At 29.4% G+C, this 25,351-nt stretch overlaps 1 protein-coding gene across 1 annotated transcript; it reads left to right on the forward strand.

Moving 5' to 3' along the window:
- Positions 1-326: 326 nt before the first annotated feature.
- LOC136969962 (transmembrane protein 39A) lies at positions 327-23,033 on the forward strand. The gene is made up of 8 exons (XM_067264312.1): positions 327-456; positions 3,660-3,867; positions 9,368-9,451; positions 10,145-10,299; positions 14,081-14,357; positions 16,745-16,929; positions 19,184-19,304; positions 22,683-23,033. Exons 1-8 carry the CDS (start codon positions 392-394, stop codon positions 22,914-22,916), a joined length of 1,329 nt encoding a protein of 442 aa, XP_067120413.1. The 5' UTR covers positions 327-391; the 3' UTR covers positions 22,917-23,033.
- The last annotated feature ends 2,318 nt before the right edge of the window (positions 23,034-25,351 follow it).

Below are 25,351 nucleotides of genomic sequence, written 5' to 3' on the forward strand. Positions count from 1 at the left end.
ACGTAACTAAGTTCAAAAGATGAAATATAAAGCATAATATAATTCAAACTAGTTAAATTAAATTTAATTATACTTTTGTCAAAAAAAACCTAAAGTAAACTTAGCTTGATACGTTTGGAGTTGAAATCTGGTTTTAAATTATTCTTTTGTTATCCTATTATTTTTTTAAATCTTGTATTTATATCAAATATCTGAATAAAACAATTGTAAAAATTATGTTTAGAGTATTTAGCACGCAAAAATAATACAATTACTAATTTGTTTCAAAATTTAAATTTTTTATACGTTAAAAATTTATATATTTTCGTTATACCAAGAAGTAAAACGCAGGTGTCGCTGAAGTAAACTATTTTGGTTTAGTCGCATCGTTTGTAATTTTTTGTAGGTATTGATGGCTGGCGGTAGAAGAAACTCGTCGAAATCTGGTTGTTCGAAGGCACAACACGTTGAAGATAGGTACATTTTAACTCAGCAATTTAATATTTTTAATAATTAAATAAGTTTATAATATAAATTCGTTTTGAAAATTTGCACTAACAGATGTGAATTAGCAATAACAACAGAGTCATGTTTATTTTTTCACTCATCGAGACCAAAAATAAGAAATATCATTAATTACACGCCCGTAGAGAGGGGTGTACAATTCTGGGGTGGGTGGGGAAACCCTTCATTCAGAGTTCATATCATACCACTTAGAATCTGACCATTGAAATAGAAAAGGATTACAGTGAAATTCCATTAACCCAGTATGCTGGCAGACTGATAAGTTGGCCTGTCGGAGTTATTGGTGCATTGTTCCTTACTGTCATAGATGACAGTATAAACGTGGTGAAAACAGAGGAAGACTGAGATGTAATGCTGCTTGAGGTAAAACTAGTTAGCCTATACATGATTTATTTAAAGACTTTTCCAAAGACATTAGTGCATGGGTTTGATATGAGAAACAGAAATATTTGGTACGCTTTGAATCCATAAATATCCTGGAAACAGCTATGGTATGTTACTGTTCGTATACTTTGATAATTAGAGTACATCTGTATTTATATGCAATTAAAGTGTACAAAGCACTAAGTAAGAGTAGAGTGTTTTTGTTTCACACCAACCAAGGGTAGGAATAGCCTGAAAAAATTGAAATGGTGTGTTAAACAATTATAAAAGGCATATTTGTATTGTTTTACATGTGAAGATATGTAAAATTGTGTCCAGAGGATTGAAAAACCCAGAAAACCTCACACATTTGATAAGGAGACATAATTGATAATCTGGCACTGTGTTGGTCCCAACAATGCTGGATTAATGGAATTTCACTGTATTATGTTGTTTTGACACATAGGAAGCCAATACCAATTCTCACATATGTACTTTTTTTTAACTCTTTCCACCCTGTGGGCCCTAAGAGGGCCTCTTTAAGTAGGCCCATTATGGGTTTGGCCAGGCCCACAATGGGGCGATCGGGCTCGACATATCTGAACGGACCACCCCCGAAAAATTCCCGGGGATTATTCAACCCATTCGGATTCGATCTCGGGTCCCCCAGAGCGGTAGGCTGTGGCAGCCTACCGCTCTGGGGGACCCGAGATCGAATCGGCCCGTTTTCACCGGCCGAAACCTTGACCGCTCGGCCATCCGGCTGTCCTCTCATATGTACCGTACATGTGATATTCAAAGAATAAATTCATCTATTAAACATCAAGAAGAGTATTAAAAATAATTGAAAACATTTTTATTTTATTAAATACACTGTTGCTGGAAATTCTAAGGTGTTGGTTATTTTAAATAAATTCATCGTCAGTAAAATCAAAACTGTAAATGATCTCTCTACATTGGCAATCTAATCTGTGGCCTGCAAACTGGATCTGGCTCACTGAAACCCCATAATATTAGTACAGTAGAGCATCGATTATCCAATCCCCGATCAACTGTCACATCGGTTAACTGACCATGTTCTAGTCGGCAAATTCAAATGTCTGCTAGTAATGTGGCGCTACAATATTTGGCTATGTCTTGGCTACTTTTTGTTAAATTTTTGCGTGTTTTAGCTGGCAACATGGCTCGACCATGAAAAGAGGCCAGTATTTAAACGAGGCTTAATTTTATTTAACGACGCTATCCAATTGCTGTTTTTAAAATGTGTGTGAGATTTAGCGGCAAAAAATGAGTGTCAGCTGTGAAGCAAAAGAAAATTTTGGACTTCTTTTTCTAATGTATAGGCCTACTTTATGTAAAATATGTAACCTGAATATATTTTTCAATATACAGTACAGCACTGTATTTATTTTGTGCAAAATAAAGAAATAATTTTTAACGATACAATAGCAATGATTATTATTTTTAAAAAGCTTTTGTTAGGTTTAACATTGATGAAAATTCAACGCTAAGTAGGTTAATAGTGATATACTAATTACATGGGATATACTAATATACTATACTAATAATGTATTTTTTCATACTTTTTGGTTATCCGTTTTTTCAGTTATCCGACCAACCCCAGTCCCCAATTGAGTTGGATAAACGATGCTTTACTGTATTTATAATCAACAGCTGAATGATTGAGATGGTGAAAGTGTTGGTCTGCCACTCTGGGAAGCCCATATTCCAGTTTGGCTTGGATAGTTCAGGAATTCTTATAGGTGTCCTCTTCTGGATATGCTGGACCCTCATCGCACAGCTGCCTCACATTATGGGCTTGGCTGAATCCACGAAGGATATAACTGTAAAGGCCTTTTTAGTGTTTTCACATTGAAGTGTCAAAAATGAAAAAGTTATTTGTAATCAAATTGATTAAGCTATTGATAGTAATTGTTAATTTACTTTATATGTGTGGTATGTACAGTTTTCAGAAATTGGATTAAGAGTAACAAAAATAACAATAATAAAATTATTGATAAATTTTTTTACAGATAGCTTCATTTTTAGATTAATGCATTGTCTTACTCAGTTTCACACTTGATGAATTTAATGGTAGGATATACATTATTTAGTTTATATGCAAACAGATTAAAATTTTCTGTTGACCCCTTCTATGCAATGTGGACAAAATAATAATGTAGGTATAAGACTCGAAAATTAAGTCATGGGAGCATAAAAATGACGGTCATGTTTAGTGTAAGGATACAGAATGGGAACAATCAGTGTAAACTTATTAGCATGATATCTACTGATGATTAAAATTTTAACTTTTTAATGTTTTGGAACATGCTAATTCTAATAACATTAAATAATTGATATCAGTGATTAAAATAAGCAGATTCTATTATTATTTCAATCTTTTTAATTTTATTAAATCATTAAAATTTTGTTAAGAATAAATATCTCTCAGTGAGTGATCAGGTGCTTGTTTAGTTTTTGTATTATCTTCTGCTGAGCACACTGTAAGTTGTTAAAATTTTGTTCTTTCTATATCACATTTTCTTATATTTTAATTTATCTTTTCTGACACTTTATTGTATATTATATAATGTTTATTTTATTTTAACTTGATATTTTTCTGGAAATGATAAATACTTAATATAATCCTGAATATACATATTTTTGGATGCATTAAGATTAATTTTAATTGACTTTGAAATTTGATTTAAAGACTACCTCTCTACTATATTAAGAATAGAAATTAAAGTTAATTAAAAGTTTAACATATATTATTTTTTTGTTTTATTAAGGTCTTCTAACACTAATGAAAGTGAAAATCAAGTTTTATCTCAGTTATCTCATCCAAAACATGTTCCTCTTCCTGACATTCCTACAGACAGTGAATTATTATTTGAAATAGTTTCCCTTTTATTTGGTTCAATAGCACTTGGTAGCCAATATTTGAATTTATATAGAACAGTATGGTGGCTTCCTCATTCTCATACAGAATATGCATTGGTGAGTAAAATATCTATGTTTAAAGATTAATCAATATTCAATAAATTATTTTTATGAGTAACTTTTATATATATATATAACAAAATATTTTTAAAATTTAATTTGATAACATATATACAGAACCACTAAGCATAACTCAGAGAAAATGACAAATATCTTCAAAACAAAACTGATACTATTAATAAATTTAAAATTTTCATTCTGATATCAGTAGCATAATTAGGGAGAGGTCCAGGGAGCTTGGGCCCCTTACCTTTGTAAATAAATTAATAAAGAAATGTTAGTAAACAAACAAGGAATCCAATTTGTTTGTTAACATTTCATTATTCATTAATCTGTTAAACTGTGCTTAAAATTTGTAAATAAATTAAGAAAAAAAAATCAAATATGTACAGGAAAAAATTTGAACAACATAATGCACTTATACACATGTATATGCATTATCTCATAGTTTACTTTTCATCCACAATGTTACAAGGATGAATGTATATTTGCATATTCTAATTCAGCCCCTTAATTTTAGTTTTAGTTTTACTACTGTTTGATATGGCTAGGAAAAAATGGTATGCTATTTTAAAAATATGTTTTAGATAGTATTCTTTCTTATTAATTATAATCTGAATTATCATTGACAAAAAGTTAAATCTATTTTCTATTGTGGTGGTGTTTTTGTCAAGTGGTTTGTGATTCTGATTTGTGATTCAAGTTAAATAAAACACTTCTTTTTTTAGTTTAGATGAATTTCTATAATTGTGATTTTATTCTTAACTCTTAGAAGCATACCATCTTTTCTATTTTTGTATTTTCCTGAAAGCTGCATGGTGGTATTTTTCTTCTACCAATATTTGAACATCTTGTTTTGGTTCTTTTTCTTTCCCGTAGATGGTGCATGCTTACTTTTTATGTTTCTGCTCTAATATATTTCCACCATTGTGTGGTGGTATTTTATGGTATGCATTTTGCTGTTTTACTTCTTCAATTATAAGGTGAGAATTTATTTTCTGATTTTTGTCTTTGGTATCCACTCTCCTTTACAGTGTCTATAAACAGTATGTATGATGAGCTAAACATTTATTATCTATGTAGACTTAATAGCTGAGTAAATTAGGTGATATGTTATTGTTATCATTGTGCATGTATCAGACAAAACCTTACATTTTTTTTTCATTTGTATTGTAGCATATTTTGTTTGAAGTTTATTACTACTTGAAAATATTTTATTGAGTGCTTTTTAGTTTCATGTTATTTCTAATCTACCTTTTGAAGGTTTCCAAATTAATAAAACAAATAAATTGAATAATGACAAAGTAAGAGCAGCTTTTGCTGAAATACCTTCTTATGATGAATCTGTTGTGGACTATTCTGATGAAGATGATGACCCTACATTTTCTCTTGTGACAAAACCACCAGTATTAGAAGTGGAAATATCTTTCAGTTTGCCATATGATATTGAAGATGTGATTGATGTGGACATAGCTCAGGTATTAGTAGTTGCATCTTCTGCAACCACATGGAAACAATTCACTCCTAATATTATCACGGAATTACAAGGTCTGTAGGCCCAGTTCAGACATTAGAGATTTAGAGAATCCAATACCAGTCAATGTATTTATGAAGATATTTACAGAAGAATTTCTTGAGTTTTGGTATTTTAGTCATAGTTGGAGTCGTCAAAAATCCCCCTGACTCTGACTCCTTTTTACTTTCCCAACTTGGTATGTATATAAAAAACAAAAAAGTATTTGAATTGTGTCACATTTGATTCTGAGTTTTTTGCAAATTTATATGTTTGGAGATCCTATAAGCCCAAAAAATGTCAAATAAAGGGAAAAATTTGTGAGTTTATGTGCATATGTTGGTGTCTAATTTAATTTCTTTATTCTGTTCTGAAGTATTAAACAATATTTCAGAATGAGTAAAGTTTAAGAAACAAAATTTGGCACAGAAGCATGTGTATAAAGGGCATGAATGCTATTAAATTTTGGTTCTTTATTAAAGGTCGACAGGATAGAGATATAGAAGGGGTCATGTGTCATATCTCCAGTGTGGTTGGACTTAATGAATATTTTACTCATTATTAGCATTCACAATCTTATAATATAATCAAGATGGGTTAATAATAATAATACTGTAATAATAATAATGGTAAGTTCAGAGTTCAAACAGTTAAGAGTTTAAATTTGGTACACAGGATACATCATAAGAATGTATACTAAGAAGGGATTTTTCGAAATTCCTCTTGTGGGGGGAAGAGGGAGAAGGTTAAGGATTATTCTGAAAAACTCCGTTTCTACTGTACTATTTTAGATGTGGTATTTTGCGTTTTTGTGAAAAGTTGAACATACTTTTAGACCCATCTAAAAATTCTCTAATTAGTCTGGGAAGAGAAAGGACCTAATTCTTGCACCCAGTGAAAACGGGTAAAATCGGCTATAATCTAAATATCTTAATCTTTGTTATTGTTACTTTTTGCGTGAGCAACATCTGGCTCATCTGCTAGTTTTTTTTAATAAAACTTGTCTCTACCCTCAAAATTAAGCTTGAGTTCTAATATGAGTACACACAGAAAAAGAAATCTTACAAAATTTGAAGTTGATATTTACTATTCACTGGAAATAATAATTCACATTGACCATTCTTCAAGTTAGGATGTTAAAATGGCAATACTGCACTATCCAGACATTATCCAAAATACAACATTGATTGTCACAGCATTGCCACCAACCAAGTTTCAGTAGAGTGTTTATTTTCTGCTCTTAAAATTATTAAATATGATTTAAGAGCTTCAGTGAATGCTGACTTAATAGATTTTTTTTCTAAGGAGTAATTTAGTTTATAACAGAGATGAAAAATAATAAATTAATCAACATGGCAAAATAAGCAACCTTTTTTTTTACCAGTCTAAATGTTATATTTCTCATTCTCGACTTAGTTTAATGTATCTGTATACTTATATATTACCCAATATACTCATATATTATGTACTGCACATTTTTATTAAACTAATTTGTTTGAATAAGAATTTATTTACTATTTTTCTTCACACATGCTTACCAAATACAATGCCATCATCAAACAAGTCAATAAATGCGAACTTATATATTCAGTAGATGTGTCAAATTTTAATGTTTAATTAATTTTTTAAAATCGTTTTATTTTGTATTTAAAAAAAAATAATCAGAATTGTCATTATTATTACTTTCCCAGTTGTTATACAGTATAGGCCTATAACAAAGGAAAAGAATGAAGATCAGTCAAAAAATGACTTTTTCAGACTTTTACTCTTTTGGACTTGGGAAGCCTCAAAATGTAGAGAAGTGCAAATGGATGTTAGAATGTGTACCAACTGATTTAGTTCAACCATTTCAAGCTTAATAACTCTTGTGTTAAACCATCCGACTCCAATTCAAAATCATGCTTCCCATACAGTCTAACATTTGTACTACATACAGGAAAAAAAATCGAATCTTTTGCATATCTCGACATTTCGAGGTGCCCTGAGTTCAAAAATGCAAAAATTTGGGGTGGGATAATTTTTTGACTGATTGCTACACTTATTCTCTGTTATATATATCAGTCAGAAAAGTAAAAATTATCCTATTGTCTCATTACTTAGAGGAATATTTTAGCTTTGAATTAAAAAAGTTTCTACGTTCTATCTTTATTAGAACTATATTTATTGATGCTAATATTCTGAAGTCACATGATGATGTCAGAATTTTCAGGCCTACTTTGTTAACAAGTCTGCCCCTGGTCAGAGTCGAATCATAAGAAAAAGTCTGAGTCATGTCAAAATCTACTGACTCCACAGCCCTGCCTAGTTATCTTTCAAACTAATTTGTATGCCACACAATCTGGCAAAAGATCCATGTCCACTTCTGATGAATTAGTACATTTCTTGTGATTAATTTGCTGATTGGGATAAAAAAAAAAGCAACCATCATACAGAGATTATTGGTCAAGTGCTCCAGAACTTTACAATTCTTATATTTCCAGCCTTATGACAGTAAATTGCTTCAGCTGGCTTCTTAATCACATTCATGTAAATGATAACAGCTTACAGCCATAGAAAGGAAATTTAAGGTTTATATATTAATTTTTTTTTCTATGAATATGAGAAAAGTACAATTGTTATTCACAAGCATTATTGTGTTAAAAACTATTTTTCTGTCTTGATTAATTAATAATAAATATATAAAAATGATAGTCAAATGACTTCATCACAATGCCATGCTGCAATTTTTAACCATATTCTTAATTTACTTAATCTAAAATATATGTTCTCCATATCAAATTAGTAGTGTCTTGCCCTGTACATCATACTTTTCTCGATAACAACAGGGTCATGCCAGTCCTCTATAACTCCATTCAGGGGAAAATATTTGAATTGAATTTATGTGACTTCTAGTCTAGACCAGAAGTTTATATATAGTTAATTAATTGGGGCTTCCTGTGCCTAAGCTTTCACATCTGGTTTCAACTTTCATCTATCTAACACCATTCTCAAGATTAAGGAAGGACAGAGAGGCAGATGGACGACAGTGGGAATTTACAGGTCTATGATTTTTCAAATTGCAATTTGAAAAAATTATGATAAAATATTCAAAAGGCAGGATAAAGCCAATTATTACAGATGAAAAAATGTTACAACTGTTTATTAATTTTTGTGAATTATTGCAAAATCTAGAGCATTGCTCACTATCAAATGACATTTTTAGCTAAATAACTTGTTGAAAAATTTATGTAATTAGAATTTGATGTGGATAATTAGAATTTTTTATAAAACATTAAATAGACCTTAAAGACCAGGGGCAGTATTCTGGTCACCGTCTCTGATATCTCGTCTCTCACAAGCCGGTCGCTGATTGGTTAATCCAAATGATTAGCCAATCAGCGACCGGCTTGTGAGAGACGAGATATCAGAGATGGTGACCAGAATACGGCCCCAGCTGTGGCCCATCAGTGGACAAGTGGTTCTGTTCCCTGAACACTGGGAGTTTGGTTGTGGGTTTGTGCCTTGGGCTGGCCATGTGGAGAAAACGCAGAAAACTCCACATCTGTAATGCCTGAATAGGAGCCAGTTACCCTTAAAAAGGTTATTTCCCAGAAGGCATTCCCCTAGGCAGATTGCCCAAGTGTTGCATTGCTATAACTTAACTAAACAAACAAAACATAAAGACCAGATGTATCCATCTTCGGATGAAAAACCTTATTAAAATATAACTGATAATTGACATTTGTGATTATCAATTAGTAGTATAGTAAATATAGCCAGATAGACAAAGTAAAAATATAAATAAATTAGTATTCAGTTAGTTCTGCCAGTTACTTCATGCATTATATTCATATTTTTAAAATATTTAGGTTGGATGGTATCCCAGTGACTAAGTTTTAATTAAATATCCTTGTTTATTTTTATTACATAAAAAAATTCTATATAAAAAATTTTCTTATGTTGATTCTTTATAAAATTTATTTATACATTGTTGTTGTTTTTTAGAATTTTTATTTGATAAATCCTCATGAAGTTTTATTCTGTATCATTTTAATTGGGAGGCGTCTTCAATTGAGTCTTTTTAAAAAGGTAAGTTTTCTTTTTATTTTATTGATTTTTAAAGAAAAAAATCTATTGGTATTTTACAAAATAAACGTTTTCTGAATTGTAGTTATTGTTTTAATAATTCAGTATAATGAAGCTGTGTGAATGAAGAATTTTGTTTGTAAGGTGAAATTTCATTAAATTGAAATATAATTATACACTATATATTATGGTATAATCAGTTTAAAATTGGGAGATTGAATTTTAAATTAATTTTTTGTCAAAATATTAATCCAAAAAATTACTTTCTACAGTATTATTTTTTTTCTGGTATTATTACATTTAGAATAAATTAATATTTAATAAATAATTTAGAATATTCTGGATGAAAAGAATTGGCCTGGTGCAGGACTCAAACCCAAAACTCCTGATTACCATGCAGATGCATTGCCAGTTATGCTATGCAGACCTCTGAGCAATTCTTCTCTTCCAGACATATTTAATCTTAGATATAACCATCCATGGTTACACATGGCACTGGCTGAGGGCAAATTATTTAAAAATTTAACTAATGAGATGTTATTTTTTTGAATTTAATTTATGAAAATGTTCTTTAAAAATGATTTAAGAGAGAGAGCTTAATTTTGAAAAATGTTTTAAAATTATATTATAATTAATCAAAATTTAAAATATATTAAAATAGTTCATTAAAAATATTAAATAATTTTTTAAAATCAGTTTTGTTTCAAATGTTTACCAACATCGCTTCAAGTGACAGGATTGCAGATCAGTCGGATATTTGTAATTTCAACTGAAATTCCGTTTATTTTATGGTGTTCCTATTACATATTACTACAGCATGGAACTTTAAGTGTATTCTGTTTAGGTTATCCGTAAGTATTATTTAAATCTTAATCTAACTGAAAAATTTTATTTTGTTAACAATTTTATATGTAAAAAAATATAGTATTTTGTAAGGTTATACAGCTTTAGGAACAAATTATAATTACAGATATCCCTCGTAAACACTGTAGTTAAGTTTCAAAAAAGTGCCGTGTTATGTGAACCCATACTACGTGAGACAAAGGTCTAGTACAAAACAGGGTTAAGGTTCCAAGAGTTAGCAAAAGTATATTATTCTTTTTCATAATTAAGTGAATATGTTTATTAAAGCAATTAATAATTAACTAATAATCATAATCAAAAGTATTGCACATTAATATTAATTTTTTCTTTCACTGCTAAACACCATTAAATGGTGATTTCTTTTTGGCAAAATAATGTCATGTTTTGAACTTGCTGTTGATCTTAATCTCAGGTATTGGCAACATCTTGATTTTTCTCTACTTTTTTTCTTAAAATCTGACATTTACATTTGCTTGCGTTTACCTAAGAGATTGTTACAAATTTAATCTTTTCATGAAATAACTTTTAATTTAATATAAAACAGAACACAATGACAGTATTTTGGGTTCAGATAGAGCAGTGTTTTTCAACCTTTTTCTCATTGTAGACTGGTAAAATTATTTATAATTTTACTGGTCAAGTAATTATAAGCAACTATGAATTATGCTTATTTATTAAGCTTATGTTTATCTAGAGTTACTATGCATAGCAAAGTATATACAATAACTCTAGATTGCTATTTAAATGTTACCCATATTCAACTACCCCAGCTTCAGTATGGTCAAATATTTTTCTGTAGACTAATGAAATTTTTTTGCAGAGTGGCAGTTGAAAAACACTGATTTAGGGCACTGTCACCAATGACAGTGACATCTGCTTTATATGAAGCTAGGACAAGGAAAAAAAAATTGTACAATCAGTTCTCATTAAAGAAAACTGGGCAAAAAGTATGAAACAATATTGAAAATTTGAATATTCTAAAGTCCATGGGCAAATATGAGACAACACACATGGTTACTTGAGTAAAACAAAATATCAAATGACATGTTTGCACTTAAAAATTGTGATGTTTTGTATGGGGATGTCACCAATTCTTGAATTGCATTAGAGCAATTTTGGTAGTGTGTTGTGTGGGAGATTTTACCAATTCTCAAATCATGTTATATGACTGATACCTGTATTTTAAACTAGCTGATATGCCTTGTGCTGTTTGGGCAAAAAGTAAGAACAACAAACATTAAAATGAAAACTGTATTGAGTTTTGTTATTTTAGCCTACCATTGTCATGTTTATCACAGTGTTAAATAATTTATAATAAGAGAAAAGAAAAATCCCGTTTTTAATTGATTTTATTACATTTTTCTTTTTATTATTGATAAATTAAATCTAAGTATTATTTAACCATTGTAAGTTAAAAATAAAGATTCAATGTATTTTTGAATGATGTAAATAAATTAAAATGACAAATACTACAAATAAAAAGTTCTTTTTATTTATTTGTTTAATAGGAATTTAAGTAGAAACATTATGGCTATAAATATCTTTTTTTTAAAATGAATATAAAACGATTTTATATTAATTAGACCAGTGATTCTCAAAGTGGGGGTTGTGAAAAATATTTGGGGGTCGCTGAAAAATTGATGCCAGACCAATTTTTTTCAAATATTTTATAAATTTACTATGGATTCATGTTTAGAAATAATAGAAATAAAAAATATATAAAATAATTTTTACTTAAATAAATTGCACACACAAATAATAAAAACAATATAAATATTTAAATACGAGCCTAAATATAATATTCATAAATTTGTGCGCTATTGGGGAATCCCCCAAGTTCCACTCTCCGCCTAAACTATGATAGAACAGCGTTGCGTCTGTAGGCAAGTCGACTTAAGCCCTGGTCACACTATGCGATTTCCAGCCGCGCAGGCAACTGCAACCGCGATGGCTGTTCCCATTAACTGGTAATCCTCCCTCGAAAACTGGCGCAACTGCAACCGCAACTAGAAACAAAAAGTTTGTTCTACTTGTGACAGTTGCAAACGTGCATCCAATCAGAAAACGTCTTTGTGCCACGTCATACTTTGTGCTGTATATTTGTCAACATATCTTGATTATAACATTTATATTAACTCAGTTTCAGTACATTTAAATGCTATATTTGATATAAATCAAATCTGAATTTATAAAAGTTATTGTTAGATTTATTTTAAAAAGTTTGATTACTTGTAATAATATACAATTGAATAAAATAAATGCTTGTATAAAAGAAAAAAAATATATCGATTTATAAATGAATCAAATCATTCAAGCTTTCCTCTAAACAACACTTACCCTCAAATATTCACTTTTATATTGATAAATAGCATCCAAAACTTCTGGGATAATGACTCATATCGAATTATGGGCCACTCTAAATTGATGTGCCAAACTATGAAACGTTTTGCCTAAATTATATATAAGTATAAATTATATTCTTACGGATATATCCCCTATAACCTTCAGCATCCAAAAGCCTTAATTCATTCATCAGCTGGTGAAAAGCATGATTGTTTAGCTCATTGATTTTCATTTCGCCAAGTTTTAACCCAGCATAAACGTTTTTTCTTATTTTTCTCTTCGTATATTCTTACCAGCTCTAACAAAATTATCTCCTTTTTTTTTTTTATTCATTCCAGAAAAAGAACTGCTTGCTATTTTAATAAGAAAAGTAGCTAAAATTTCATAAATACTCTGAAGTAGAACGTAAAATGTCGGTAAACTCATGAAACTAACAAAACAAGCTACTGTAATTTTATTGGTTTATTATAGGGTCACATGTTCCGAGTTGCAACATCAATGAACAATGTGTGACCACGAGAAGACGCGCGTGACTTGCGCTTGTTGCTGTTGCAATCACCTGCACGGCTGGAAATCGCATAGTGTGACCAGGGCTTTAGGTAGAGCATCAATTATCCGAAAACCGATCAACCGAAAGCGTTTGTCGGCAAATTCAAATTTCTGCTAGTGCTGTGGCACTGCAATATTTGGCTATGTCTTGGGATACTCTGATATTATTTTAGTTGATATGCGTTTTTAGCTGGCAGCCTGGCACGACCATGAGAGGGTACTTAAGGACGCGCCAGTATTTGTACGAGACTTTTTTCCCCATCATGAGTGGTAAGTTTTGCTTGTTTTTCTGAGGACTGTGTTATGCTGAATCAGAATGTTTTGAGACTAGATTAACTTCTGAAATATAATGTTTTTTGTTTTTATATTTTTCAATATATTTATTTTGTTTGTGAAAAATAAAGAAATAATTTTTAAAAAAATTTCGTTAGTCTTAACATTGACAAAAATTCAATGCAAAGCGACACGCAACAGAGAAACTTCAACATGGAATAGATTAATTAAACAAAAGAAATTAACTCCTCGTGAATTTAAATTAACCCCCTCCCTCCGGGATGTTTTTCTACACATACTCATTCTTCGAGGGTCCTTTGAAATTTTTAAGTGCAAAAGGGGGTCGCGGACCAAAAAGTTTGAGAAACACTGAATTAGACCATTTAGCCAAATACAGTGTTAGACTTAATTAATAAATTATAAAATATTTGTTGATAAATGATATTTTTGGAATTTCAGAATATCAAACTGTTTTAATTCAAATTTAGCAAAATTATAATTTTTAAAACACTTCATTGATCTTTAAATAATTATTTTCATATTTATTTTTAAATATTTCAAATTTATTATTTTGTTTTGAATACATTGTTTGAATATTTTCAGAGTAATTGTTTATTTAATTCTGTTTGGTCCCACTATTCTTCCTTTATTTGAATTGCAATCATCATCTCAAGAACGAGCAATGAGTCCTAAAAGTCGAGCTGCCATGGCAAAGAGTGGCATTTTACTTATGAATCACGTTTGCTCTGTTTCTGCTGAAGTGATTAGAGAGGAAGTTGAAATGTTAAAAACTGATTTCAATGGACGATTAAAACAAGTCTTGTTTAACTCTCTTTCTGTTGCTTATTATTGTGGATTTGTTCCATGTTGTTTTGTACAGGTAATTTAATCTACTAGTTAATTATGAATTTTAATATATAATTAATATGTTTATTCAGCAATTAATTAAGTTGATAAATAGTGCTATTTCTAAAAAAATTCCGTAAATATGACATTCTTATAATCTGAATGTTACCAGAGTATATTATTTCCTTAAATTTTCTGAAAGAGATTAAATTACATCATTGTCGTCATGACCATTCCAATCAATTTTGGTGCTTGAGGCAAGCTGAAGGACAGTGTCAGTGTACCTATATTTCTATAAACATTATGATGCATTTATAGTATCCTTTCCAATTTGGTGCCTGAGACAGCTGCCTCTCTGCCTCGTCCATCAACACAGTCATTTGTAATTTCAAATTTTAAACAATTTCTAGGAATAAAATACTAATGCATTAAAAATTTCCAGTCAAATTGAAAACTCAAAATTAACTGAGTATCTAAATTAAATATCTTGTAGAAATTAATTAGTTTCCAGTGACTTTATATCCTTGGACAAACTGGAGTTTTCATATTTATTGTCAAAAATTACTTTGAAAAATTTTGACTTGATGATATAAATTAATCTCTCTCACTAATTTTTAATAGAAAAATTGTATTAAATTTAAGTTTCAAAAATGTTTAGAAAGCTTTAATGAATATATAATATTTACTTATATTAGATCTAAGTAATTTATCATCAATCTCAAAATCAGATATGTTCAAATTCAATAACTTATCTTGGATGTAAATATAAGCAAAAAACTTTTGCAAATTTATATTTTCAATATTTCTTAGTTATACAGATAAATTAAATAGTTTTATATAAAATAGCTTGTAATTATTTAACAGTTATAGCCATTAGAATTTTATAATTAAAGTAAATAATAATTTATATTTTTCTGTTACTATTATTTATAAATTAAAGAGGTAATGATTAAAATTCTGCCTAGTTTAGATCAGAAACATCTTTTCTTAAATCTGAAATGTACTTAAAAAGTTATATTATTTATAATATACTTTTTAATATAAAATAAGTTTATATTAGATAATTTTATTCAGTTAATTTATACAAAATGTATTTATTAAATTAGCCTTCCCCTCTTAATTAAAACTATTTATAATTTAAATATATATCACACTAACCTTAAAATGCTTTGCAGATATTTTTTAACATATCACAAATGTTTTCAGTCCACCCTAGGACCTTCTTCAGGTGGAGTTCTACTAGAGAGAACCCTTTTCTGGTGCAATTCCATTCTATTCCGTTTCTGATGTATTTGAATTTCCTTCTTAAATTTTAAATTTCTAACGATGTGTGCCTGCATCAGCTGTTACAATGCCAGTTCATACATAGCCTGCTATGCCCTTGAGAGTTGTTTTTTGTCTTTAAAATTGATTGAAATGCCCTGGCATTCTGCTTTAAAAATTTCTAATGCCTCCAAATTCCTAAGTTGGTGTATATGACAAGTTTGCCAGATCGTGGTCGCTTGTTGTAATTCGGGTGTGATGCCTTTTTCACTGGCATATATAGCTAAGGCGGTAGTGTTTTTCTTCTTCTTAATATTGGTTTTATGCTCATGGAAGTGTTGTTTGAGCAATCTTCTTGTAGATCCGCTATATACATGATCTCTATTGGTCTGTCATCTTTGAGCGGAATTTTATATATTCCCGGCACTCTTTCTATGTCCGTTGATCTTTCTCATTCCTTAGCATGCCAAATACATCTGGCATACATCTGTAGGCTATTTTTGAATTAGTATAATCTCTCAGTATAGGGACTGAATGTGGCACTTATACATTATAATAATATGATGGGGAAATGCATCCTACTGCATACTATTTTCTGGAGCCCCACTTTATTGATTGTCGAGTCCGTTTTTTGCTTGTCCGCCATTCTGTATATTAACTTTTTATTATAGCCATGGATTTCAGCAACTTTTGCTATTCTTTTTATTTTCCTCTGCTTGTCTTAATCCTTGTTATAGTGCATGTGGGATCTTCTAGTAAAAGTGCTCTAAAGGCCACTGTTTTGTAGACATATGGATCGTTAGAGCTGGCTGGGATGTATATTGGGATGGTGCTCGGTTTTCGGTATACCTTAGTATCATATCTGCTGCCATTCCATTCTATTCCGTTCCCTTTCCAGAAACATAATTGCACCAGAAAGGATTTTCTCTAGTAGAACTCCACCTGAAGAAGGTCCTAGGGTATACCGAAAATGTTTGTGATACGTTAAAAAATATCTGCAAAGCATTTTAAGGTTAGTGTGATATTTGTCAATGCTTTATTAGATGGATTTTATATTTATAATTTAAGTTAATTAAATATAAATAATCAAGTGATTGCAATCAAAAGCAAGTTTGTTAGTATTGTAGTTATTGTAATAATGAACTTAATGTTTTTCAGAACACACTTTATTATGATCTCACTTGGGTAGCCCAGCATGTAGGATTTGTTTGGTTAAGCAGCTTTACCATGTACATTGTGTTTTGTTTTCCTCCACGTTATTGTGATACTTTACATAGAGCAGCATTACACTTAGGACGGTGGCAAAAAGTAGAGATGAGAAACACACTAATTCCATATAATGTGTAAGTTATATGAAATTAATTTTTACTGTAAAAACTTTTTATATAAGAGTGTTTATTATTATATTATGATAAATACATTTGATCTATCATTTTTGTTTATTATAAAAGTTTCTAAAGAAATAATTTAATCAATAATTTATAATATTCTAGTATTTAAAGATTGTATTTCAGTAAAAAAAAAATTTTTCTAGTTATGAATACAGATTTGTAATTCTTAGCATAATTAAAATTATTCAGAGATTAATCACATACTCTGGACCAATTACAGTATGTAGTTAACAAAAACAAACAAAAATGAATGTTTTCAAATGCCTTCTGAGTTTTTCATCAGGTTTTGTAATGATTCCTCAATGGCTCTTCATTTTGGAATAAAATTCGAATTCTTGTTCAAATTTTATTCCAAAATGAAGAACCAACGGCTGAACCATGTTGTCAATCAATTCTTGCCAGGCCATTGACAAAACCATTTCCTCTTTATAATTTATGCATGTAGGTGTAAAACTGGATTTAAAAATGTGCACAGCCTCCAACCATCTGAGGTGTACTGTGGGGGGCATAGCAAGGATGAGCTTGGCCCAGTTAAAGTTTTACATCTACGTGCATAAATTATAAAAAGGAAATGGTTTTGTCAATGGCCTGGCAAGAATTGAATGACAACACTGTTTAGCTGTTCGTTGAGTCTCGTTAGGGCAACTCTTTGTGCAGACACGACGTGGCTTTAATAATTTTTTTGAACTTGTATTTGAACTCTTGTTCAAATTTTATTCCAAAACGAAGAACCATCGAGGAATCATTAAAAAACCTGATGATGAAGTCAGAAGGCATTCGAAAACATTCATTTTTGTTTGTTTTCATTATCTACACACCATAATTGGTTCAGAGTCACATGTGATTAACTATATCCCCATGTGGTGAGTAGTTGTTTATGCTGAGATTATTATTTTTTTAAAAATTGAATATTTAATTTTATAATTTCATAAACAAATGTATATAATTATTTAAGTTTAATAAATCAAATCCTAAAATAATGACAACAAATTATACCAGAAACCAAATATTTTAGTATACTAGTAAGTATATGATTCAAACTAGAACAGGCAATACAAACAGAAAACACATTTTACTTACTTTTCCAGCAATTTGGAATGATTTTTACAAACATTTTCAGCTTTCTTGAGAAGCCTTTTTTCAGGTTATCTTATAGTTAATACATCAGTGTTTCAAATCTTGAAGTTTGTTACCAATTCTAATTTCGGAACATTTATGGCTTTTTTTTTCTTTTGCGGCTTTGGAATGCATGTGCTAGGTTTGGTTGTTGAGCTTCTTTCTTGGGGGTTGTTGTATAATGATTGCCTGATTACTGGTAGTGATTCACTGATTCTTTAATTAATGCATTAACTTGTTATAGTTGCTTTTAAGATTTCTCATTTTTCTAAAATTCTTATTCAGTGTTGTTCAAATGCTGGTTTTAAGAGGATGGCATTGTTAAAGTCTACAGATACTCCTGGCTCATTGTCTTATTTTGTGAAGATGGTTGCAGTTTTTCTTGTTCTGAAGCCATGCTGGTGTTTTCTGATCCTTTGAGGAAGGGATCTACTTGTTGATCCTATATATTTTAATTGTCAGTTAAACCTATTGTCTATTTTGGAAATCAAATAAGCTATTTTTATCAACAATTAAAATACATAGAATCAACAAGCAGATACCTTCCTCAAAAGATCAGAAAACACCAGCATGGCATCAGAACAAGAAAAACATCATCATAAAATATGCCAATGAGCAAGGGGTATCTGTCGACTTTAACAATGCCATTCTCTTAAAACAAGCATTTGAAGAACATTAAGGACTTCAGAAAAATTAGAAATCTCAAAGCAACTATAACAGGACCAATGGCCCAGCAATCATACAACAAATCCTAAGAAAAAAGCCCAACCACCAACATGATGAAACCTAGTGCATGCACTCTGATGCCACCTGAAAGAAAACAAAAACATTTCATAAGCATTCCAAGAATAGAATCCATAAGCTTTAAAAATTGAAACATCAGCATTCTAACTAGAAGATAACCTGAAAAAGGCTTCTCAAGGAAGTCAAAACTGTGAAAAAACCATTCAAACTGCTGGAAAAACAAAGGTGTGTTTTCTATTTGTTTTAATTTTTTAAAAATATAGCAGTATATTAAAATAATTTTGTAAAGATATTTCTTTATAGAATTATTTCCATTTCAATTAAATATGAATTATTTAATTTTTAGATGGTCAGATTCCACAATATGGCATCAAGGAGCTCTTGTTAAATATACTAAAGAACTGTTTCGAGCAGAAGGTATTAGTAATGCTGCTGAACCTGGCAATTTAACGCATACAAGATTTTATGTAAGTTAAATTTGTTAAATTTGCATATTTTGCTTCAATGATTTTATTAAATTTTTGTTTAAAACTAGTTTTTTAATTATTTTATTCTGTTAGATTTTAATTAAATATTAATATCTGGAAAAATGAAGATCTTAAAGTATCAGGATATATTGTTAAAACACAATTCATAAATTTTGGCTGTAGTTATATCATAATAAATTATTATTTGATTAAAAACAAAAACAATAAAGAATTCGAACGGCAACGAATTCGGACAGCATAAAGAAAATCTATTTCTCTGCTTATTTAATACATATATTCTAATATAAATATATTTGTGAGATTTGTCCTACTACTGGACCACTCATCGTATTGCTAGTAACTAGACATGAGGAACTTTAATATTACTTACAAGTCTCAACGAAACAGAGCGGATGGATAATACGGACGACGATATATGGCAGAGAACAACGAATAATCGCAATTGGAAGAGAGATAACAATGTCAGGTATGCTACTTGGAATGTTCAAGGCATTAATGGCAAAAAGGAAGAATTAGACTCTGTATTCCAGAATGGAAAAATTGACATAGCTGTCACTTCAGAAACAAAGAAGAAACTAAAAGGAGCAAAAGAAACTAAAAATTATATGCTTATTTATAGGAGGAGTAAATAAGAAAACTCATGCCCAAGAGGGTATAATGATTTGGATACATAAATCTCTTAAGAAAAATATCCTTCATTACACATACTGTACAGAGAGAATCAAAGAAATCTGCTTAAAAATTAACAGAGGCAATTTAACCATTATTGGTACATATGCTCCTGAAGAAGGCCGAGAAGGAGAAAACAAAGATTTTTATATAAAGTTGCAAGAAATTCTTAATAAAATTAACAAGAACGATTACACCATAATAGCAGGAGATCTGAATGCAAGAGTGGAAAACACTCCAGTAAATAAAAATATCGGAATCTTCGGAGAGAATACTCGTAACAGAAATGGTATTTGACTCATTGATTTTGTTGCTTATAATAATCTTAAAATAATGAATACGTTTTATAATCATAAAAATATACATAAATATACTTGGCAACGACAGAAACATTGATTATTTTATTGCTAATGAAAAAATGTCAAAATTATTCCTAGATGTCAGATCATACAGAGGATTTGAAGTAGACTCTGATCACTTCCTAACCCAAGCAAAATTAAGAATCCTACCTAGATGGCTAAAAAAGAAACCAAATGTTAGACATGAACCTGAACAAAAATTTAAAGTAAAATTATTATACGATAATAGTATCAAATGGTTATATACTAGAAGAATTGAACAACATACAAAGAAAATCCCAGAAGACAAAGATATAGAAAATGAATGGGAAAATATCAAAACAATAATAATAGCAGCAGCCAATGAGTCTGAGTAAGAGTCAATTCCTGTAGAAGAAAGAAATTGAAAATATGGGACAATGAAATCAAACAACTAATGTTACAGAAAATCACAGTGCATAAAAAATTTTTAAGTACAAAAAAAAAGCTGAAGATGCAATAGAATATAAATGCTGCTGAGCAATTGCAAAAAGAGAAATAAGGAAAAGACAATGAGAATCATGGACAAAATTTATTTCACAACTAGAATCAGATATTTACAAAATAAGACCAAATGCCTTCAAAATATTAAAATTTATGAATCAAGAAATTAAAGAACCAATAAAGATTAATTGTGGTGTGACAAACGACCAGTTTCTTAATTATTATCAAACACTTTGGACAGATCCTACATATACTAACAAGATTTTTGAAAGCAACAATCAAAATAGAACTGAATTATCAAAGAAGAACAGCTTGAAAGTTTAACCAAAACAAAAAATGGAAAAGCAACAGATGATGATGGCATAAATACAGAGTTATACAAATATGCTGATGATAAATTCCACAAGAGATTATTAACATTCTTCAATAATATATATGAACAAGCCTGTATACCACTTGAATGGAAGAAGAGTATTATACTGCCTATTCACAAAAAAGGAAATAAACAAAAATTAGATAACTACAGAGGCATTAACCTGTTAAATATCTGTTATAAAATCTATGCTAGAATTGTAAATGAACGATTAAAACAAGGTGAAAAATTTCTTTTGGAATATCAAAACGGATTCTGAGAAGGTAGATCTTGTATAGACTCAGCTTTCTCCATTAAATTATTACTAGAGAAATGAAGATAATTTAATCTGAATACAGATTTAGCTTTCATAGATTATACCAAAGCTTTTGACATGATAAAAAGATCCAAACTTTTTGACATCCTACAAAACAGAAACATACCAAATATTTTACTTCAAAATATATGCAATATTTATGAAAATAATACCATGCAACTTAAGTTCAACAATGCCACTTCAGAATATAGAAGAATAAATCAAGGAGTAAGACAAGGATGTCCATTGTCACCAACACTTTTTAACATCTATATAGATGACATAATACATCAATGGCAGGAAGAATATACATTAGGAATTCAGTTTTCAAACAACATTAAAATTCAATACAATGCTATTTGCTGATGATCAGCTGAAGATAATTTACAAAAAGGTTTATTTACCTTAAATAAAATTTCAAAAGAATACAGCATGAAAATTTCAACTGCTAAAATCAAAATAATGGCATTTAGAGGCACAGAGCCAATATGCAGCAAAATCGTAATTGATAATACAACTTTAGAGCAAGTTAATAATTTCCTTTATCTAGGATGCAATATTTCTTATGAAAGAGAGAATGACATAAATAATAAGCTCACAAGATTTCTACAGATATTAGGAATAATAAATAATACTCTAAAACCACACCTTGTACAGAAACACTCCAGACTGAAATTATATAAAATTCTGGCTGTTCCAACTCTCCTATATGGTAGTGAAATCTGGGTTCTAAAGAAAAAAGATATCAAAAGATTACAGGCAGCTGAAATGAGGTTTATGCACCAAACTGCTGGATATACGCTCCTGGATCATCGTTGAAATGAGGATATTTTGGAGGAACTCCACATGAGACCATTAATTGAAAAACTCTCAACATATAGAGAAAAATGGCTTCAATGTGTATCTCGAATGTCGCCGGGTAGGATACCTCATGCAGTTTTACAGTATCAACCAAGAGGATGACAACGACCTGGACGTCCACAAAAACAACTCTTAGATCCTGTCTAGCTGAGACCAAAACGGATCAACATGGCCTAAATTCGTAAATGGTGTTTGATGATGACAAAAAACAAAAACTTTTTCTGCATTTTTGTTTCTTGTATATAATTGTTAAAGATTTGTTTAATTATTAATCTTAAGCTATTAAAATAATTATTCTTTTATAAGTCTAATTTATGATTTTTTAAATTTTATTTTAGGCTATTTTTAGCAATCCAATGGGAGCATTAAGTAGTCTACTAGGTCTTCAAATAACTTTGGTAGGAATTCAGTTAGTGGTTTTGATTCGATCCTATGAATGGAACCACATCATATCAATTGCTCTGTTATTACTTTTGAATTTCTTGACGCTTTTTAAAATTGCAAGACAATATCTAGTTCTGGGCAAAATATATCACATAGAACAACTGTCTCAAGAAAGAGTTGGAGGATAGATTTTAAAAATTTTAAGACTTGTAAATATTTATACAGTATTTATTTTGATTTCATAACTTTTTTATGATTTCTGAAAATTGTCAGAATAAATTTTATTTCAAAAAATTTTCTTTGTAAATGATTATTCCAATAATAGTAATTTGGAAAAAATGACTTGCATTAAGCAATGAAAACAAAATTGATCTTGCAAATTTATTTGTTAGTAATGATAAAACAAAATAAGATCAATTTTATACAATATACACTAAATATTTTTGAATATATATTTATATATTCACAATAAAATGTTATTATTTGTGTATATAAACACATTAATGTTGATATACTGATATAAAGTTGTACTGTACATATAAAGAGAAAATTATTTTACATAAAAAGGATGTTTAGTAACATGTTTGATATCTTAAATTTTTATTATTTATCTTAGGTAAATTCATAAATTAATATCTAAGCATGTGTGCACCACACTGCATACAGATATCTGCAGTTAAACCAATGAATTTAATATTTAATCTGTAAGTTTAAAAATTTGGATTTATGTAATGATTTAACTAATAAACAAATTAATTATATAGCTAAGTTATTTAATTAAACCTTTTTAAATCTTATTTAGCATGACTGGCCATTAAGGCATTGACCACATATCAATTGCTCTGTTATTACTTTTGAATTTCTTGACACTTTTTAAATCACCTGAACGCATACACTTTAACATTGTGTTTTGGACCTGTTTGTTTCTCATCAGCAAGCATTTAAGAGACATTTTCTACAATTAAAATAAATTTTGTTACAATCATAGAAAAAAACATAAAATTCTTGACAATAAAACAATAAAATTCTTACAAATTCTGGGTTTTTTAAACACATTCCTAATTCCGAACATATGCAAAATCAATATTAATCAAACAATTTCGTATGTATTCCTGTTTTTTTAAAAACATAAATAATAATAAAAATTTTTTGGTTTAAAACTTACATCATTGATTGATCACATTCACTTAAACTTCACCCCAATACGTTCCAATCCTTTCTTTTATGTCTCCCCCTCTCTTCTGTCAATGATTCTTCTCCACGATTGGTGTATCTCTCGTCCAGTATTGTTATTTATATTGATATGTTCGTATAATTGTCTTTTATAATTATTTTCCTCTTTTTTTTCCTTATTTTCACGGTATTCAAATCGATTTTGCAACCTTCTGAATTACAGTGTTCAGCCACTGCTGAATTTGCATATTTTCCCCTAATTGCTTGAATATGTTCACTTGATCTTATTTTTAATTTTCGTTTTGTTTCATCAATATATGTTTTTTTGGGTTACAACTACAATTAAATGAATACACCACACCTTTTTCTTCTGTTATGTCGTATTTTTCTTTGTTTCTACAACACAAATATTTTTTAGTTGAATTGATTTTTTCCAGTATTAAATTAATTCTACTTCTTACTACTTTTTTCATTCTTTCAAATAACTTTGGAACATACCTTAATTTAACAATTTTTTTCTCTCTATCCATTAATTTTAATTGTTTATCATTTTCTAATTTTCCTATCCATTTATTCAGTAAGTATTTTGGATAATCATTTAAAACAAAAATCCAGTTAACAATCTAATAAAATCTTTGGACAAGGAACTAAAAAGTTTGAAAATACAACAACACATAACAGAAGAAGACATCAAATACATAAAAAGAGAAGATAACAGAACACTGAAATTTAATATAAGGGTAAATACACCCCAAATTCCTGTTAAGTATAGATCTCTAATAGATGTTAGAAATTATATATATAACAATTTAGAAAAATATTTAAAAGATAAACTCATTAGAAGTATCTAAATATAACATAAAGAATGTAGACAAATTACTAAAAAAGATTACAAAATATTACAATTAATGAAAATATGAATTTAATATCACTAGACGTAAATACGTACCCTAGCATTACAATAGAAGATATAGAAACTTCTTTAATAAGAATGAAAGTGTCAAATTGGATAATTAAATTGTGTTTAATTATAATCAAAAACAATTATTTTCAGTTTGATAAAAAATTCTACACCAAATAGAAGGAATACCTATGGGAACATGCATAGGTCCAAAACTGGCTGAAATATCAATGATACAAATTGATGAACAGATTAGAAATATTGAGGGCATTGAATTTTACAACAGATATGTTGATGACTGTATAATAATTTTTGATAAAAGAAAAACTAAAGAAAATATAATTATAAAAAAGGCTAATAAGATAAAAGAAAATATTAAATTTGAACTAGAAAAAGAAAAACAGAATAGCATAAACTATCTAGATATAACAATTGAAAGAAAAGATGATAGACTAATTTATAAAAAATATGTTAAACCTATACAAATTCCCGAAATAATTACAAATCACTCATTCTGGTTAGTATGAAATATAACATATTTAAAATGTA

The sequence above is a fragment of the Centruroides vittatus genome, unplaced genomic scaffold, assembly GCF_030686945.1.
Source record: "Centruroides vittatus isolate TY-2023 unplaced genomic scaffold, ASM3068694v2 contig_1832, whole genome shotgun sequence".
NCBI classification, from domain to species: Eukaryota; Metazoa; Arthropoda; class Arachnida; order Scorpiones; family Buthidae; genus Centruroides; species Centruroides vittatus.

Coding starts and splice junctions, on each gene's coding strand:
- LOC136969962 (XM_067264312.1), top strand. CDS start 392: ATGGCTGGCGGTAGAAGAAACTCGTCGAAATCTGGTTGTTCGAAGGCA. Junction 16,930..19,183: donor ACACTAATTCCATATAATGT/GTAAGTTATATG, acceptor TTTAATTTTTAG/ATGGTCAGATTCCACAATAT. Junction 19,305..22,682: donor TAACGCATACAAGATTTTAT/GTAAGTTAAATT, acceptor ATTTTATTTTAG/GCTATTTTTAGCAATCCAAT.